This window comes from Ptychodera flava, chromosome 20 (assembly GCF_041260155.1).
Source record: "Ptychodera flava strain L36383 chromosome 20, AS_Pfla_20210202, whole genome shotgun sequence".
Classification (NCBI taxonomy): Eukaryota; Metazoa; Hemichordata; class Enteropneusta; family Ptychoderidae; genus Ptychodera; species Ptychodera flava.
In genome coordinates, this window is record NC_091947.1 from 13,413,797 (window position 1) to 13,435,012 (window position 21,216).

Consider the following 21,216-nt stretch of genomic DNA (forward strand, 5'->3'; position numbering starts at 1 on the left):
GAGAGAGAGAGAGAGAGAGAGAGAGAGGTGTTACCCCGATTCCTCTCCCCCCCCCCCCCCCTGAAGACGCGTAGGCTTAGGAAGAGTTATTTCTTATTAAATTCACACACACTAATTGGAACACTCTTCTTCGCGCCAGGTTATCTATCGTTGTTCAGTGCGTCAAATGAGAGTTAACATTTCTTTGCATTGCCTGTTGTGAATATCAAAGGTTATATTATTGAACATATGATTAAGTATGTTGTACAACGTTTTGCTTCACATTTATTTTCTTGCATCTACACAGTATGAAGCGTGCCTGCTTTTTGCCCTCTCCACCTAAACATGTTACCAGCAACAGCCCATGAATCGGATCTAACCATTGGGAACACTTTCGTTTCAAACTGCAGAGGGCGCACTACAGTTAGCGTCCATCAGTCGAGATTTGAGGACACGCCGGGGAGGCCGTATACAAAGGTTACTCTGGTACTGTCAGCTGAGAAACGATGATGCAACAGTCCTAGTTTCGACGCTCGACGAGAACTTAGTTTTGATATGAAAGATTACGTTGATTAATAGCAACATCGAACCCCTAAACTAATGATATCGTTGGTTCATAACTGACTTGTGCAATTAATTAGACGGAAACGGGATAGGTGGCACTGGGAGGAAGACCATGAGGTTTGCTGACGTGCAGATGGCTGGGAAGGTTATATTGGTTGATTGTCACTATTCATAGCAACTTAGGGAGTCTATTGTGTATAATGCAATGATAAAGGTAAGACTCCGCCAACCAATCAGATAACAGCTTCCGAAAGGGTCCTTTGCCTCTTGGTGATTACATACATCTCCCAGCATCAATATCACAATTTTGACTTCTTTAATATTTAAAATGAGATTTAAACAATATGTATATAATGGTAATATCAGAACTGACCTCTGAAAGCACAGAGGCAACTATGGGAAAATGATGTGATACACGTAAATTGGCATAAACTTAACATTGACCAAAAATGTTATTGCCAGCCCCAAAGAATAAAGTGATTTACAAAACAAAATGACTCCAAGAATATTTCTTTATCTGAGCTGAACGATCTTTTTATTATGAAAAAGTATATATTTTAAAAAGAAATGAAGTTTGAGTCGGAGAGAAGCTCTTGAGGCTCCGTTGCAGTTTATAGACGAATAAAATGTAGTCTAGTAGTTTGCAGCAAGACCTCTTGCGTGCCCACATAGAGTGCGCCCTCAATGGTGGAACTGACGTTTTTTCTGAAGAATGTGTCTTTGCATTGAAAAGTCTGTGGATTGGGTGCAGTTATAGCATGGGTTTTTTAATTCATATGGGAAGTGGCAAAGCTTTGACATCGCTCAGACAGTCATTGTAATTGCTTTGATACTCCTCTGATTCCTTCACAAGTACACAGGCAGTGGGTCTTTTGGCTCCAGTAGCAGCTCCTAGGTCCTGCAAATATCCAACAAAAATGTAGAAAGAGCTAGTAAGTTCTTTTGTGTACTCAATGGATAATTATAACGGGAATGAAGCACTTCAGAAGGCATGACTTCGTTATGAGACCTTGGGCACCTGTTGTTAAAATCCAAATTGGTCTTACCATGACTTTGCAAAATTGGACCAATTACAGACAAGCTTGTGCGAGCGCGGTCAGCTGCCTTGTCTGGCTAATTGAATGATAATTACTAAACAGTTACTTCATTGGTCCTTCATGGTGACATCATAACGGCAAACAATAAGAGAAAGTAGTGTGGCTACCAAGGATATACCTATCTTCTAAAGGCAGGATATGACTAAACATGCCTGTCTCTAAATATTCTATCCAGAGCCCAGTTACTGAGCATACAACCCCATATCCCTTTTTGCTCACAAAATTGCATTATAATATGAAGCCATACTGTTTTTCTGCAGCAATGGTAGACTGCATTGAGAAGATGACAGACACTCATTCACAGAACACCAACATTTATTTTATAAATTGAAACAGAGTGCCTTATCTAAGCTAAATTGGCATGCCTTAATTTTAAGAAAGTTCATTTTCAGGTAGTGCACGGTTCAAAAATAAAAGACTTAAGCTTTTACTGAAACTTTTCTCAAGAAGCTTTCAATCATTCTCTTACCAAATCAAGAATAAAAATCAGGGGTCACTATGCAAATTGTGAAACTTACTAGAGAATAAGCCAATATTTATTGATATTTGAAATACTTTTTCCTCCATCAGCTTCAAAATGAGCCCAAACAAGTGGTAGGCCATAAGAATAATGTCAAAGTTTGAGGGTGTCAATATGTGTCCCTGAGGCGCATTCTACCTCAATGCAAGGAAATTTTACATATACTGGTACATTTACCGGTAATTGAGAGAGCAGGAAATTGACCCAAAGAGTTCAGAACTGTCATGAGTTAGAGAATGGAACCACTCTGGAAGTCAGATCTATCATAATTCATTACCACTGTTGCATCAGAGAAAATGAACACCTGATAATTTTGGAGTCCTCACACAATGGGAGATGGACATTGTATTTGTAGAAATCAAGACCAATTCCGTGAGATCTTATGGCTGTGCACAGAGCATATGAGAGACTCATAACCATTACGTTACATGCTGTTGGTCTGTTTTATTTTGCAAAATATCTGAGAGGACTGTACTGTGTGATGGGAGTGGTTTTTTTATGCTGAACTGAGAGATGTTTTCATATACATGGCCTGAACAAAGAAAGGGAATTTGTAAAAATTAGGGACACCCTAGTAAAAAAATTATAAATGGGGTAATGAATGGTTAACACATTCAGAAAGGAGATTGGTTTAGCAGATATTCATTTTGTAGTCAGTATGTCACACAGGAAACATGGACAGAATGAATATATACTGGTGCTTTCATCAATAACTTGCCTGTCATTAGATTTTTATACGTTGTATATTTATTGTTTTGAGAAGTATGCTAATGACAGTGTTGAGGCTATGGCCAGACTTTCAAAAGCACATTTGGAAGATGCTGTATGGTATGTAAAGTCTTTCATTGATCGTAAGTACAAACACTGTTCAAAACATGCATGCTTGTCAAAACACTGGTTTCCAATCTATGGAGAAATTTTGAGTAGTAGTATAAGGAATTCATCGTCTCAAGTTTGAAGTCTGTATAGTGCAATCACTGGACACTTCTCAACAACAAGGTGCCCATACAGTTCTTATTCAGCTCTCACCTGTACCAAAGACACAATAATTTGTTGAGAAATCCTGGGTGGTAGACTGTTCAACCAAGACACACTGAACCTCTGTATATTCCGATTCTTTTCAATGCAGAAGTTCAAGGTGATGGGATAGAGGGTTGCACTTGAAAAAAGATCACCGTCGTAATAATTTTTTTTCTGTTCAAATTGATAGGGTTTTTACAGTACACTATTGCTGATCGATAGCTGAGGCCAGACCTGTACTGATTACACTCAGACTTTCTGTGATGGTACATGGACTTGAAAATAAAGTCAGTATTGCTGAACACCTACCTGTTTGGAGGGTACATATGCATAGGGAATGTCACTTTCTTCACACATCAACGGTAGGTGGCAGTATACATCGATCGGTGTCACATCACCGGCAAGGATCACAATACTGAAATGTTGGAGTAGCAAAGCAGGAGATAATTTTATTCATTGAAAAGTACATGCAATAATGCTCTTGAATGAATACAATTGTAATGAGGCTGTCAGATATGATGAAACGAACATTGGCATGAAACTGATCAGGAACACTTAAAGAGGAAAGTCCCCTACAAAAGGGGGATTATGGTAAGACTATGCAGATGTGAAAAAGCCACGCTACGGGTAAGACGCACTCGATTTGCTCCGAGATTTCCAGAAATTCGACGGGTGAACGGCGTTAATTTCCGTCCAATCTCATACATGACACCTGTGAATGTATAGCGACTGCCTTTATGTCGAAAAAACGTTGAAAAACACTGTTATTTAATACAGAGAACGCATATTTTCACAAAGTGTGGGTCCAGAATGTCCATTTGACCTCTGTTCTAAATGTTAATGTATGCTGCCAATCATGATTACTCAAATTCAAATTGCGGCCTAGGCGATCTTGATCCCTGCTGAGCACAACAAACAAAGCGTACTGACTTATCACTAAAATCACCGTTATGTACGTACCTAAACACACCGCATACACAACCACATACAACGTAAACGATACGACACATGTAATGAACACGCAAGAAACGGCATTTTCTTTTTGGAGTGATTGGTGGTCTTGAAAAAAAAACGTTTTGTATGTGTTCCTGTAAAAAGTTATGAACATTGAGAGTCTTCACACGTCGTTTTGAAGGCAATCACAATTTCATTTTTTTTCTTCAGGCATCGAAACTGAATCTTTTGGCTCACATTTTGAGGAAGTACCTTTAGCATTGTGACAAGCTTGGTCATGTTTATATCAGTTGATTCAATTCAGTTGAGCTGAGTGGAATTGAAATTTCAGTGTCGATTACATCGTTGTAGATCGATCATCCATGATCATCCATACTCGAGTACTCATCGACGACGACCACGGCCCTGCACAGCTGTCCTGGGGGACTCATCAGCGTCATTTACTTTCTTTACCAATGTATTTCAAAATATTTGGCTGACCATTGTCACAGATTACTAGTAGTTTCCTTTTGTTAAAGATTCTGGCTTACATATCGGAACAGCAAGCAGCGTATGTATAGTATGCACATATGCAGGCTCATCTATGAAACTACGGCAACTTTTCCACAACGTCTCAGTCACATGTCATTTGCATATTACGAACGGTCGTCGATGTTTTCCGAGGTTACCTATCCGAGGTAACCGGATATGCAATCTGCGCTCACTATACTTCGGGTCATGCATACCAAACTCTAAACTGGGGGTCGTAACGTTTTAAATCAGTTTTACTCAAAATTTCTTCACCCTTTCCTCTGATTTGTTCGAAATGCCAAAATTACACGGAAAATAAGCTTACGAATGGGTGAAGATTTGTTTTTCAAATTCACAAGTTTTTTTTTCCCGTTGCAAGCTGCGTGTAACCGGCCGTGCGAAGTACCAGTGACCGGCTATTATCTACATCACTGCCAACCAAAAAGCCATACAGCTACAAACAGTAGAAGGTTCTAACTTACGATTGCTTACGATCACAATCTACTACCGTCCTTAGAGACTATCATCTATTTGCTAGACTTTCCCCTTATTTTTTATATGTCTAGTTTGCGCGTTTGTACCGAACACGAGATGTTCAGGGCTAGATTTAAACTCAATACAGTGCCCGAGGAAATTCTCTCCTGAACTAAGTCAAGACCTTCGTTTTCTATCTTCCTTCCGAAACTCGTAATACTCTGTCCATTTCAACTACTGGCTTCAATCACAGCGCCTTCACATTCAAATCACCCGCTGCTGTTGTGAGAAAGTATCCGTTCCGTGTTGATGAAAGCCGGGGTTGAAACCAGGGGGTTGAAAACCGGGTCCCATTTGAAATAGCAACGGAATGTGCACACATCTACATAGATGCAAAAAAGTTAGCAGAAATTCAGAGATGTATTGAAAGCCATACATCGTTGCTGTTTATTGAGTAAATTGTATGATGGAAATTCGTCTCCGAACTCGGCGATACATGAGCGGCCATTCTGTTTCATAACTTCCTATACATGTATTTCTATTGCATACCACAGCGGTCATCGCATCGCTGTCTATCGAACCGCAAAACGACTGTGATTTGAATTCAGTAAATTTATATTGGATTCGAACTCACAACGTACGGCATACAGTCACCTTAGTAGCGAAGAAATCACAGTCAAGGAAGGTCTCAGGCTGTCGACCAGACCACAGCCCCTCGACCAGTAGGCCTACTCCACAGGTTATCGTAAAGTTGCTTGGATAGTTGTTCCGAGGCGGGCGGCCGCAGGTCGCCGTTTACTTGGAAAAAAAAGAACGGCGACCTGCGGCCGCCCGCCTCGGAACGACTATCCAAGCAACTTTACGATAACCTGTGGCCTACTCCACCCTAGTTATAATGTAGTCTCGAATTGTGTGAACCCTACACACTTCCGTAATATTCAGGCAGAGGTGATAATCGGTAGTTCCTGGTGTAAAAGATAGTTTATGTTTCTCTGATAAGCCAACGACTAAGCAAGTGTTTAACCATCCCGCCCAGTGTTTGCCATCAACCGACGTCACTACGACGTTGCCTATTGTGCGCCCACGGCGCTGGACTTTCCTCTTTAAACTGTCACAATACAGAGGTGGAGCTCAGACGGAGTTATGTTAAAGAGCTTCAGTAATGCTCACGCCCTGCATTTTGGGAAAAGGGGGTAGGGACATTAACACTGAAGATAACAGTGAGTGATTGGAGAGTCCATGCCTGTACATTCTTGTCAAAGCAAGGCATCATTTCATTCACATGGTATAATATCCCACGTATGAGTTTTCCTGACTGATGTGACATGAGAAAGAAAGAGTAAAAACACTGGGATGTATTGCATCTCAGAGATGAAAACTAAGGTCATTACTTCATAAAAGGCTAGACTACGTGAACTTGAAAGTCTCCCACTTTCTGTCACTGCCAGCATGCATCTATCCAAAGAAACAGGTTACAAAACAAGTATTCTAAGACATAATATTTGTGTCCACTGTAACATGTCTTGATTTACTGCTCTGCTGAGTATTTGAGTTAAATATACCATGCACGGCATGAACATCCATAAAGATGTACATACTGCGTATGCATGTTTTTATTTACCATAGGATTTTGAACTAACATTCTGTTCCTTACTTGGGATGTCAAGTTCAAAATCTCAAATGACTAGCCAATCTCATCAAATTCAGAAAATGAAAAAATCCACTAGTAAATAATATGTACGATAATTGTAATCATAATTGAACTTTGGAACGGAAAAGTAACAACGCTACAGTGCTGATTGGAAATATGTGCATTAGTCTACTGTACATTATGCACTCCAAATTTTTCAATGATCGTACATGTATCTGAAATTCATGTGTACATATTTACAATATGTACTTTGTTTGATGCTATACCTGTAGCATACATATATGTATTTGCATGTCTATGGATATAAATGTACAGGATGTTTTGCCAAGAATTGCGAACATACTGCACATGTGGGTAAATAATTTACAAAAAAAAAATCGAAAAAATTCTGCCTAACTCTGTTGTTTCATCATACTTTGAAAAACATTATGTAAGTATGTATGGTCAGTTGTATATTGTAATATCACAGTGAATACTTCAGGTCATGAAAACTGACTGACATGGAATTTAAATTGGGAAAAAGATCAGGGATTAAATATTTGGAAACGGGGTACATTGGCAGAATCATAATCGAGAAGTAAGTAAATACTTACCCCTTTTCACCTTTTCTTATAAATTTTTGAACTTCTTTAACACCTCTCCTTACATTTTTCTGTTTGCTGGCTGGAATGACACAGAAACGTACTTCATAAGAAATGGAAAGAAAATCAGGGTTTTCTACTGAAAGAGTACTAGCGAAAGAGTGCTCTTTTACAAACAGTCTGTGATGAAGACTAAGGCTGTTTTGGAGTTGCAGGTGTTTTACTATTGGAGGTCATGTAAAACCTTGCACACACTGATTTGTATGCAGACTCAGTGAGAGTACAATAAAGTGTGAATACACTGCAAACGTGGAGCTATGCTTTATGCTAATTAAGAAATGTCTACCCTGGTATGTCCTTCTACTGCTGCAGCTTGGAAACAAAGAAATGTTCCAGATGGTGTGTTGCTGCAGGCTATATGTGTGCAGCCAATAGCAAAGCAAGACATGGTCTTACATGCAGATCATCATCTCCATGTACCCGTTATACTGCTACAGTGCTCAGAGTGTTGAGTGAACATACTGGTCCTGTCCATAGCGACTGTGCATCACACCTGATACTGTACATCAAGGCACGCTATGTACGACATGGCAAAGTCTACACCACTAGATAAATCTGATTCTCCCAATCAGGAGATGAAATGACACCCAAATTCCCGATGATGAGAGTCTCCAAACATGGCGACAACTACTCCCAGAAATATTCTGTGTACCTTTATATAAGACATTTATATTTGCTCATTGAGGAAACTGTACCCACAAATTTATTAGCGAATCAAGAGCCTGGAGGGTAAGTTCACCGTTGTTCTAAACAAGTTAACATTGTCTTTTTTGGAATTTTCGAAATTTCTTCAATATTGGTGATATACTGGTATTGTGTGGCACAGAAATATAATTGCCACTTATATGAAGCGTACATTGTAGCTGTATGGATCAACTTCATGAGTACATGTACATGAACTTTTACGTCAAATGTCATCGTGTCAAGGAATTAAATTAAAATATCAACAATAACAAAACAGGACAACATCTTCCAACCAGATTTCTTCATAAAAGATAAAATCGTAATCGGGACAGCTGTATCACATAATGGAGGGAGAAGCCATGCCATATCAAAATACATGTCATATCTATTAATCTTTCCTCCCGGTACGGCGGTAGGTATGTAGGGTAAGTAAAGGGGGAGCGGATGTGCCCCCTCTTTTTGTCTATGCCTTGCTGCAGCAGTGGCGGTTCGATTTACCCACAATTATCTGAACATCTGTCAGTTCAATCGGGGATGTACGTGATTCTACCGACAGGGCACTGTCATCGACCTGGAACGTCGAAGTACACTGACTTTGAGTTGACTGCACTGTGCACGCAACACGTGCTTGGAGCGTGTGGGCAGCCATATTGTTTTTACAGACGATACGCTACCTACCTTTCTTGACAGTCTTATACAGCCGTTTTGTCAGCTTCCTACTGGCCAGGGGGCTTGCAATTGGATTAATCAAAGCTACCAAGGTTTCATAGGACCTTTCTGTTCCCTCTGTTTCTCCTTCCTCCGTTTCCACTTCTTTAGATTTCTTTGGTGTTTTTCCCATGCTGTCGACAGTTTCCCAACACAAAGCTTGCTTGCTCGGGAATCGATCGTGTGTGAGGGTTAAAGGTTATCACTTAGCGCCCTCTATAGGACAATTGAAAAATGAGGTGGATGAATAGCGCCCCGCTATGGAAATCCTATGGAAATCCGGTCACGACATGCGGCATGCGACCTGCGACTTCAGAACTGCGACCTGCGTCCTGCGAGTTTGAAACATACGATCTGCGACTTCGGCATTTAGACCAAGGTGTATTAAACCTGCGACTTCACAACATCGACCTGCGTCCTGCGTGTTTGTCAAACTGCGACATCAGTCTTGATTTGTTCGCACCATTGCTCTGAACACGAGCCTGAAGCACACCAGGGACACCATTGCAGTGTATTAAAACAGCCGGTTTACCACATTCTCGCTACCAGAGCATAATTTTCGCACCGCATGGCCTACGCAAAAATCGGCCAGCGAAAGAATTCAACCAGCTATAGAAGTGCACGAAGGTGTGACGGTAGAGAATTCTACTAACGAAGAGCACAAATTTATTTTCCTTCTTACGAAAGGCAAACTGATCTGAAATAATGCAATAGCAATAGGGTTTTAAACGTCTACATCAGAGTTAGTTTCTGGAACTTTTCTGCCCACATGATCTAAAATATTATATACACACACAAAATAACATTTACATATTATAGTATGTACATATTGGGCTTAAACACTGAAAATAGGATTGTAGGAGGGTTTAATGATGTCCTGTTTTACAGTTTTAACTCACGTTATCTATTAAGAAAGTCGGTCACTGGCTATTCATGGTTAGCAATTATGTTTGGATTGCACTTCTGTCAATATCAGTATTATTTTAACTGCTTTACTTTGCATATGTTATTTGTGTTGACAAATGTAGTCCGAAGTAAACCAGTGAGGATATTTTTATTTTTCCAACTGTACAAAAGTTGGATCAATTCGATTTTTTTGACGAAAAAGTAAAAATGACATTAGACGAAAAGATGGCAACATCCGATGATCAATCACTGGACAATTGGAAAAAAACTGGAAATGTTAGAAAATGAACGACAATAACTGAAAATTCTAATGTTTGCAATGACACTGACTCAGTTATGATACAGGGGGGACAACTGATGAATTAAACAGACAGCTAGATGGTTATACCACAGTGAAATGAGGATAAATACCAGAGATATCTAAAAATCAAAAGGTTTGTCGATAACATAAGGAAAGAAGCGAGGTAAGGCAGACGAAGAATATCTAAAATAATTTGAAATTATAATATAAACATATTATAAATGCCTATCACGTAGCATATTATTTTCCATGCATTAACACGGACTGTCAACATTTCCGTCATAAAATTATCTCTCTAGATGAAAATAGTGAACTGGTGCGTTAAATGTTTGGCCTTTTGCTAAAGGTTACCCCCATTTCGCCAGGACAGTTCATGAATGTGTGTACATGAATTGAGTTTTGCCAGACTTGGTGAACGATTTACCAAAGCGATTTCAAAGCAATGGCTTATTAATTGATCGATGTTGAACGTTAAATCTCCTTTCCACGTTTTACCCTTTGAGCGCTGTAATTTTCTCCCACCAAAATTTTAGTGCAAAATTTTACCAATTGTATGAATTTTCTGTAATTTTTTGATAATTTTGGACCAAATCGACATCACATTTCATTGGCTACAGGTTTTTCCCAAATGTTTTGCAAAATTGAAGAAAAATTGACAGGGGTTTATTATATAAAGGGGACAAAAATAGACTTTGCCGCGAAAAGGATTAAAGTTCACGCAAGACTCCTCCAATCTAACACTGAGGAAAACACAATGAAACGTTACGTGTTGTTGTCGCATGTCGCAGTTGTGAAGTCACAGGTCGCAGTTTGACAAACACGCAGGACGCAGGTCGCTGTTGTGAAGTCGCAGGTTACACCTAGGTCTAAATGCCGAAGTCGCAGGTCGCATGTTTCAAACTCGCAGGACGCAGGTCGCAGTTTTGAAGTCGCAGGTCGCATGTCGCATGTCGTGACCGGATTTTATGGAAATCCGGTCACGACATGCGACATGCGACCTGCGACTTCAAAACTGCGACCTGCGTCCTGCGAGTTTGAAACATGCGACCTGCGACTTCGGCATTTAGACCTAAGTGTAACCTGCGACTTCACAACAGCGACCTGCGTCCTGCGTGTTTGTCAAACTGCCATCTGCATGCGACTTCACAACTTTGATGTAATATAAGGGACGATTCAGAATTTACTTCCAGGGGGAGGGTGGAGGATTTTCTATTTTCTCGGTGATTTTTTTTCCATGGTCCCCCCCCTAGTAAATTATAGAAAAAATCTATGGCCCCCCTCATCTTTCCTGTTTTTTTTCCATGCCCCCCCCCCTAATATATACATGCATGCTTATACGGTACATTATAGACATATCTAGTCTAACAAGTTGCAGGAACTGTAGGGCCTAGTGGACATTAATCGATGATATAACAAATCATTTCAGGGTTATGTGACTATAAAAAGAATGATTTGCAGGGACTGCAAGTGGCACACTTTTGGAAAGGGTAGCAATAAACATATCTGGTTGTAAATTTCTGAAGAAAAGTAATTACTAAATATGAATACTTTTTTCGTTATGTCTCACTGATACATATGATGCACACAAAGACAAGCAAAGATGTCAGTTAGAAATGGTGAACAGAAAATCAGAGGAGCAGATAATTGGCAAAGTGATATATATCTTGAAGTTTAATGGTACATCTCATTTGCAGATATCCAGATATTTCTGGAAAGTGAGATGTACATGTACATGCACACGTTCAGCATACATTTTCATTTGATGATGCTGAATATTTGCAGACTCACGGTGAAAGCTTTAAACATTAGGAATTAAAATTGGTGAAAGCCAACTTGTTTTTAATTTTCTCTTTTTGTCTAATTTGGTTGTCATAAAACCAAGTTGCTGCCACTGAAAGCAACAATGCTGAGGAATATTTTAGAACATTTCTTGAACAAAACACCTTATCAAAAATATGAATTCACATGTTATTCTGCTCATTCCATTCACAATCCAATGTTCATATTAAAATGCAGATAACCCTGTGTAAGTCAAAATTCACATTTTGTCAGCAGTATTTTTCAAAATTGACAGAGCATTCATATTTCAAATTTTTTTTAACAAACTTTAATTTTAGAATAGTCATGATGCGCATGTTTTCAGATGACACGAAACAATACATGTTAATTTGTTTTTTTTGCCTTTTCTGCCAGCCGCCACTGTGAAATCTTTGATTATACATATCAGAATGAATGGGACACAAAAGTATTAGCATCAATACACAATGTGTAAGCCTATCCACATTTCTCCTAGCCTCATACACACTGAGATCACTTCTTGGACTACAGCAAATTTCTTGTGTACACAATATTTCAACAATCCGACACCATAGCATTGGTGCAGTGCCACATGATCTTCTGGATGCACATACAGGATTATTGGAAAATCAACCCTTTTGTAAATTTTTCACCATATATTTTTGACAGTAATACATAATATTTTTATTTTCAACATTAAAACCTATTCGTTGAAAGCACCTTGAAGATGAGACGGCCATAAATTTATTTTCAAAAAAGTTTATAGTAGATGTAAGCACTGTAAAAAGTTATGTAGAACATTTAAAAAATTTAGAAAGGGTAAAATTGATGAGAATGAAACATAGAAAAAAGGAGCAGAAAAGAAGAGTAGCAGTAGCAGTAGTTTACTCAAAGGATAAAGTGGGTGTATATTTGGGGTAAAAAACCTCAATTTTTGTATTAATGATAAAAATTTATTTAAGTCGAAAACTAGACAGTATTTTCTGAAATGTAATATTTCACTTGAAAGGATAGTATTCATGTAGAAAAAAACAACTTTTTGACTTGGCATTATCCATCTTCATTTTAAAATTGTAGGGGTTTAAAGACTGACACTCTAATAATTGATTAAAATCATGATCAGCAAAATTAAAATGCCTCTTATTCAAAATGCCTCTTATTAAAAATGTAAGAGCTTTATTGCCAAACAAAACCAATTGATAGTTGTTGTGTTATATAGCATTTAAAAAACATAATGTGAAATTTCAGAAAATTTGACCCAGCCGGAGTGGAGTTAAATTCGTTGGAAAGTTTGAAATTGGGAGGCAAAAGAAGCCAAGAAATCAGGTGATTTGCATACATTTGCATAAATTAACACTTCTTTATCATGCAACTTTCAACTGCTTTACAAGCTACAAGGTAAACCCAACCTTAAAAAGACATTTGCTGTAATTTTTAGCATTTGTTCAATGTTCATCTCTGTGTATCAGCATTTGTTTGTTATTCTATCACTACATAGAACACCCAATGCTGTATTTAGCAACATACCAGTGTGAACATAAATGACCATTGTTATTGTTGATAAATGAATTCTAGTCTGGACTTTATCTGAGATCTCTTTTCAACAAAAACAACCCTGACTGTTCACTGTATGGTTTGTATTGACACGCTGAGTACTGGACATTTCATAACGCTTCAGGGAGGAGAACAAGATACTGCAGTAGATGCATAAAACAAACCACTGTGAATATTACCGAATTTGGCAGCTAAAGGAGTTTAACTAAACATGTTGAGTTTATCTGTCACCCAGGTAGCGTCTACGGTGCTCTTTTGTAGAGATCAGAAATTCTGGGCAAATATTGAATTGATGTTTTTTTTTCCTTGGCCCCCCTAAAAGATTTTGGTATTTTTGTCTGGCCCCCCCCCCCTAAATTTTCTTGGGAAAAATGGGTGGTCCCCCCTTAAAATCCTCCACCCCCCTGGAAGTAAATTCTGAATCGTCCCTAAAAGGGAAAGTGGCTTCACACATCAGCCATCTCGTCTTGTATGTGCTTTGTTGTGTTTAGTGTCTGAGTTGTTTTGGCTGTTAGTGTCAAAATTAACAAGCCAGTCGTTAATTTTAAAATAAGCCATGGCGAGACGTGGGCGTAGTCGAGTGTGTCTTAGACGTAAAAAAGTTGGCAGAAATTCAGAGATGTATTGAAAGTCATGCATCGTTGCTGTTTTATTGAGTAAATTGTATGAGGGAAATTCGTCTCCGAACTCGGCGATACGTGCACGGCCATTCTATTTCATAACTTCCTATATTTCTATTGCATACCACAGCGGCCATCGCTGTGTGTATCGAACTACAAACAACTGTGATTTGAATTCAGTAAATTTTCGATGTCATTCGAACTCACAAGTCACAACGTACGGCATCCAGTCACCTGGCGAAGACATCACAGTCGAGGAAGGTCTGTCGGCCCATGGATGTAAAAAATCCATGGTCGGCCAGACCACAGCCCCTCGGCCACTCCACAAACCCTAAGCAAGTGTTTAACCATCCCGCCCAGTGTTTGCCAACAACGAACGTCACTACCTCTTTGCCTATTGTGCGCCCACGGCGCTGGGTGCATGGTCACCGAATCGAAGTACAACAACTACAGAATACTTCTTTGGGCCTAAACTAGGTCATTTCGATCTGTGAAATAGCCACCACTTTAGGAAACAACATATATAAAAACATGCTTGTTGAAGTAGGCCTATCAATAAAACAAATTTTATTCATGAAAATCGGTGATCAGTTGAGCATTGTCCCTTTGAAACCGGACTTTGAAAGCAACCGAATAACACATAGGCCAACACAGCTGTGTCATCGAAGTTCATCTCTTTCCTAAATGACACCACCTATCACTGATATTACTTGTGACTGCTTTTCATACTTTCAATAAACACCAAATACCTAAATCATGGATCAGGTCGTGATCTCGCAGGTCGCAGTTTCAAACTCGCACGTGGCAGATAGGCCAGAGCACCCGAAAGTCGCAGGTTGCGGTTTGACAAACACGCAGGACGCAGGTCGCAGTTTTGAAGTCGCAGGTCGCATGTCGCATGTCGTGACCGGATTTCCATACCCCGCCGTATCTGGCTACATGCATTGACTGGTTAGGCCAAAGTAATTAAATTCTTTGTTTTGCGTCCACTCTAAATGGGAAAAGGTACGCGTCTGAGCGGCTGAAAAACACAAACAAGAAAATAAACACAATGTAATTTGATTGCAGCAAATAAAATATTGTAACAAAATTTTAGTTCAAAAAAGCTAAGCGGTCATGCCCTAAAATTTCCTATTCAAATACACTGTGTGTGTTTTTCATGAAAACCTTAAAAACCTAAGCGGGTGGGGACGCAAAACAAAGAATTTAATTACTTTGGCCTTACTATGATTCTGACACCCTGTGTCATCGACAGTTGAAGAAGAACGGAAATCGGAACGACCTAATGAAACGTATAAAACAGGAGGACTTAACTACGATAGGGAGGAAGGGAAGAAATTAGGGGCACTGAAAAATTTGGTAAAAGGAGAGAGCGCAGCACTGTGAAAATTTCCCTTCTTTAACGATTGGAATGTTTGCAAAAACTAAGCATATCTCCGATCTCGGGCTATTTCTATTATTGTTATTATTATCATCATCGTCATCATCATCATCATCATCATCATCATCATCATCATCATCATCATCATCTTCAATAACGACAATTTTGTGCCCGTCAATGTCATCATTACGATTTACAACCAACATCATTATCAAAATATTTGTTTAACTATATTAAAATTTCCAAACTCAGGATGCAATCAAAGTTTGTTCCATTAAAGCACATAAAACGGTCAAGTCCCGGTGTCATCATTGCAATAATTGTTTTGTTGACGTGGACGTTCAAATGGGTTTATCTGGTTGCTCTTAATTACTGGCTCTATAGATTGGCAGACGTTGTGATATCCATGGAAGAAACTCACCATACATTATCTTCCAAGGCTTACATACTGAGAACGAAAATCTGTATAAACGAACGACACTTGTTTGTATACTGACATTTAGGGTAGTATGCGTCTCGAAAGTGAAAGACTTAAACTTTTGCTCAAACTTTCCACAAGGAATCTTTCAACCATTCTCTTTCAAAATCAAGAATAAAAATCGGGGGTCAACGTGCAAATTTTGGTACTAGAGAAACAAATCACCCAAGATTTACCGATATTCAAAATTCAAAATGGCCGCTATCCCTGAGTTAACTCTATGGAGAAAAATATTTTTTTTTGAATTTCGAAAAACTAAGCCGGTGAAAAGTTTTCTTACAACAAGATCTTTAAAATGAACCCCCACAAGTGGTCTATTTGAAAAGAATTGTAAAAGTTTGAGAGTCTGAATATCTGTCCCCGATTTGGGTTTTCTACCTTAGGTTACGTGTGAGTGTTGTCATAGTAAAATGGTATGCCTTTACGATTTCGCGCTAAAAAGATTATTCAGAAACAGATGCGTGAAACTAGCTATAAGGTTCTGTCCAATGATTAATAGGATTTACGAATTGCATTTCATGGAATTGATTAATTGAAGTTCATGTGTAGTCAAGAACACAACTCGATCGCAATCTGCACGTATTTTGAAAATGTCGACGTGACTTCCTCTGTTGTCGTGGGAAAACGAATAAGTCGATTTGGTAGTATAAAGCAACTACATGTTGGTAAATGCGAACAAATGCACAGGGTTACACCTAGATAAATGCACGTTATACGTACTTGGTTTTGTTTGTACCGTTGTCCATTCGAATTCCGGGTTTCACTTACCTCGATTAGCCAATTGCTCGAAAGTAGAAAATGCAATTATTTGAAACAACGGATTCTTTTTTTCAAATAATTCCGTCTAATTTCTTTCATTTTTACTTCATCTTCGTTCTTATAGGCAGCATTCATAAATTTTCAGCTGAACGACAAAGTGAAATCAGCTTAGCCATGATCATTCTAACACACTGCATGTACACTTCAAAGCCAACTTCACCATCATCGATGACGTTGCATTCCACAGAGCTACGTGCGATGCGACAGACACTCAACGTCGCCCCCGGCAAAAGTGCCGAGCACTGAATTTGTGAGTGACTCAATCCAGAAACCGTCGAAATTGAAATAAAGACCAATGGCACGCATCTTGCCTTGACAATTTTCCATGGCAACTCGCGTTGCATAGGACATCGACACTTATTTGAAACTGACGACGCTGGTTTTAGATCTCTTGTTTGACTTCGTGTTTTGTTCTTCTCGCGATTTGCCTTCACTTCATGACTATCAAATTAAGGACAACCGGAAGGATTTGGTTATCGCCGTGAAAGGTAGAGTTCGGACTCCGAATTGCCCTTGAAACACCTAACTACCGCGCCTTACGTTGGCATCTTGCCAAGATATGGCGCAGCAGGTGAAGTTGATTGGTCTTAAAGTGGATGAAAGGGACAAGCAGAATTGCTTTAGTACAAGGCACAAAACTCCTGTGACATGTATACCCAATAAAATTAATCAGAGAGCGACTGCTATGATATCGCATCGTTTTTTTTTTGTTTGGCACGAGGATATATAAGATGAACATAATATGTAAATGTCTTGCTGTTTTAAACTACATGTATTTGGAAGGATATACTTCGTAAGCTTAACTTTGTCCATGTTCTTCCTGACTTTGTGCGATGTTCTGATGTCGGATCTTCAGCGCGCACTCGCAGAGTTGCGAGGAAACTGAAGGACATATTGCGTCATCACTTGCCCAGTAAACTGCGACATCCTGTCTGTGAGTGGGCAATCTCCATGTTGCTGAGATGCTGTAAATCCGTTGACATGTCAATTTTGCCATGACATTTATTGTTATGAGTATCTTCATCTTTTCTAAAGAACGATACGAGAGTGATCAAACATCATTCGGCTTACCGTGTTTTCGATCACTGGGCCTGTCTGTTTGCAAAGCATACCGGTACTTGTTACATCCAGATATCCTAGCTTGTAAGTTCTGCCCACGTGAGTGCACCCTTTTCCACTTTACATGGCGAAAAATCGTGTAAAAACTTTCCGGCAAGAGTTTTTCAAAACCTTCCACAGCACGAAAGCGACTTTGTGTTCATAAAATAATAGAATTCCATTGTCTATAGAACGGTTATAACGATTACACTTCAAATTTCTCCCCTTCCTGTGCAGCTGAGAAGCGTGGTTGACTTCAAGTTCAAAATTACATAAAATACATCGACGCATCTGTGAGTTGCATTGTGGGGAAATATACAGTTCGAATTCCCTTTATCTGATCACAGCTCAAACTGTTCAAAACACATTTAATGCAAGGTCTTGTATACATCTGCCATTGAGATCCAAGGAAGTTGTATTTCTGACTCATCCTCGTGTATGAGTGGGCCTGACTGACACTCTACCTATTGACAATGGTGGCGTCGATGCCGTCGGCGACGGAAAAAACAAAACGATATCCAATGGATCACAGCTCAGCGGGAATCTTCCTGGCCGACGGAAATTGACGAAACCACAGATGGGTGCACCTCTACAAGCCTTTCCATTGGTTGACAAGAGTGACGTCAGGCCTACGTTGTTAGTGCGGGTGCATGCGAGAGTCTGGGCATTAGACCGTATGTATTACATTTCCGCGACATAATAGAAAAAAGCTTGAATTTGAGTTCCCTGCCCGGGGACATTTCGTTGAGTACATTTCAGCTTTTCATGGTAGAGCTCTGGAGTAGCTTACATCTTCAACCTGCTTGCATTTCATGATGACACGCTATCGCGAACCCATCACAGACGATCTTTACTTTTTTTCGCAATCATCTTACACGGATATAGAGCAAAGAATCAGTGGCTACGAAATTTAGTTTATATTCATGTAAAATTTTAAATAAACAAACAAACAAACAAACCATAAATAAATACATGAATAGAAAATAACATTTCTGTATTTGTGAAATCAACGGGATAATATTCATTTATGATAAATAGCTTTAGCATCAATAAGCAGCAACGATATGTGACCGTAGCCCTAAAAAACAAAGCAAGTTTCACCCTTTTCTCGTGGGGATTGGGCTTACCCCAATACTTTCATGCATGGATGTGCCACTCGCCGAAGTTGAAAACATCTACCCATATATGTTAAATAGACGACACACTGTTTGTGATTTTCTTGACAAATTTAGATAATTATTACCGTTAGTCTATTGCACGTGAAGGTTCCCCTGTGTATTGCTGGGGCATTTCCTATTTTATCGACCAATGATTTGAGTTTCTTCGGATGAAAAATCGACCCATGTTTAAGACTTGCCGATTTTGGCTGCTCAAACCCCCGCACACCATTCTACAGCAGTAACCCCCAGCCCCTTCCGCAGGGTCCATTTAAAAACAATATTTGTTTTCCTTTGACGCAGATGTTTTAAGCAAGAATTGTCTGCCCTGGATTGAAATGGCAGGGAGAGGAGAAAACAGTTGGATCACTGTAAATAGGTAACCAGGACAGAGTATGCAATGATATATGTAAGTGCGAGCAATGCAAGATTCCACCTTTTATCTGAGATACATGTAGGTAGTAAGCTTATGCGCCTCGAAAATGAAGGATTTAAACTTTTGCTCAAACTTTCCTAAAGGAATCTATCAACTATGATATCCTCTTTCAAAATCCCAAACAAAAATTTGGGGTCACCGTGTAAATTTTGGTACTGGAGAAACAAATTACCCAAAATTTACCGATATCTGAAATTCAAAATGGCCGCCCCTGTATTAACTCTATGGAGAAAAATAAAATTTTCGATTTTCGAAAAATTAAGACAGTTAAAAGTTTTCTTACACCAAGAGCTTTAAAATGACCCCCCACAAGTGGTAGATCAGAAAAGAATTGTAAAAGTTTGAGAGTCCGAATATCTGTCTCCGAGGCGCATTCTACCTGAAATTCCACACCACACGCCAGTAAAATTTACACGTGCAGGGGCTATTTACAACTATGGAGCTCAATATGTAACCATAAATATCGTGCCGATCACGAGAAGGGAACAGTTGATATTCAGAAAAAAGAGGCGACATATGCTAAATTGCCCATGCATAGCATAATGAAAACGTTAAATGCCAAACGTTCGAACACCCGTAGCGCTGTCACGTTTTTCAGCACACCACAAGAATAAAGAAAGAAATTTAAGACACTTGCGTTATCAAAACGGAGATACAAGAGTTTTCATTTGTCTTTGTGCCTTTAAAACATTGGTTATCACTTAATATGATAAATCATATCTGATCAATTATAAAATGTGTATATTATCTGAATATATAAACAACGGTGAATGACCAATCTGTGAGAGATACCACACTTTTTGATGGCACAGTGAGTTAACCACGGTCGACGTCCTTCTCACTATACCGATCCAGGTGAAAATAATCTTCGTATATGAAGGAAAGCGAAGAATGGCTTCGCCTATAGATACACGTTCTAAGTCTTGTCAGACAAAGATACATTATCTTAAACATCCAACTCTCTCACGTGAAGATACAAACATAACGTTCACGTTTGATCCCAAATTACTGTGAACAGAGGTGATTAGGTGAAGCTCTGGAAAAATTAGCAATCTGAAGTGGAGTTTTAGTTTGTCAAGGCGATGTTCATTGGCAGATAGTGCCACGAACCTCTCAAATATAATATGTTGCATATGTAACGAACTAAGCAAAATAGACTTTATAAAAGACAGCGATTAAAACCGGGTAAACGATTTAGTCTAACATCAGCGAGCTTTGCTTTACAGAAAAAAAAGCAAGTCATGTTCGGGCCTGATTAATTTCTCTAAGACGATGGCGGAGAAGGCGTGAAACTTTAGTTGAAGTAATTCCGCCTTCTCTCTCTCTCTCTCTCTCTCTCTCTCTCTCTCTCTCTCTCTCTCTCTCTCTCTCTCTCTCTCTCTCTCTCTCTCTCTCGTATCTAGATCTTGTTTGTCGTGAGTGTATGTACTCACTGTTGGTTTAGAAGCAACTCACTCTTTCCATCGTTACTGTACATAGCATGCACATACAGCTCGACATTTTCTCTCAAGAGCATATTATTCAAGCGTCCTCCAATTTTATCGCAATATTATTCGGACAAGTATGAAAAGTGGCACACATGCACGAAACCGTGTGTCTGTAACCTCAACACACCGTAGAACATCACTTCCTGTTACACTATGGCAAAAGTAAGAATGCATGTACAAATGCAACACCGCTAATTTGTGGAGCTACATACAAGCAAGTTTCTTGATCATATAAACTCGTCGCCACCTCTAGAGTTCCATGGCAGTAATTAATTAGCGTCTATACAGAATTCTGTTCCATCTCAGTGTTGAGGTAGAATGCGCCTCGGGGACAGATATTCGGACTCTCAAACTTTCACAATTCTTTTCTGATATACCAC

General features: G+C 39.2%; 1 protein-coding gene across 1 annotated transcript; it reads right to left on the bottom strand.

Annotated features, from left to right (window-relative positions):
• Positions 1-1,051: 1,051 nt before the first annotated feature.
• Positions 1,052-8,992, bottom strand: LOC139120083 (H/ACA ribonucleoprotein complex subunit 2-like protein). Its single transcript, XM_070684163.1, has 4 exons — positions 8,773-8,992; positions 7,363-7,432; positions 3,490-3,595; positions 1,052-1,441 (listed from the first exon to the last, which is right to left on the bottom strand). Exons 1-4 carry the CDS (start codon positions 8,933-8,935, stop codon positions 1,316-1,318), a joined length of 465 nt encoding a protein of 154 aa, XP_070540264.1. The 5' UTR covers positions 8,936-8,992; the 3' UTR covers positions 1,052-1,315.
• Between the last annotated feature and the right edge of the window lie 12,224 nt (positions 8,993-21,216).

Coding starts and splice junctions, on each gene's coding strand:
- LOC139120083 (XM_070684163.1), bottom strand. CDS start 8,935: ATGGGAAAAACACCAAAGAAATCTAAAGAAGTGGAAACGGAGGAAGGA. Junction 3,596..7,362: donor ATAAGAAAAGGTGAAAAGGG/GTAAGTATTTAC, acceptor CCAACATTTCAG/TATTGTGATCCTTGCCGGTG. Junction 1,442..3,489: donor CATATGTACCCTCCAAACAG/GTAGGTGTTCAG, acceptor GGATATTTGCAG/GACCTAGGAGCTGCTACTGG.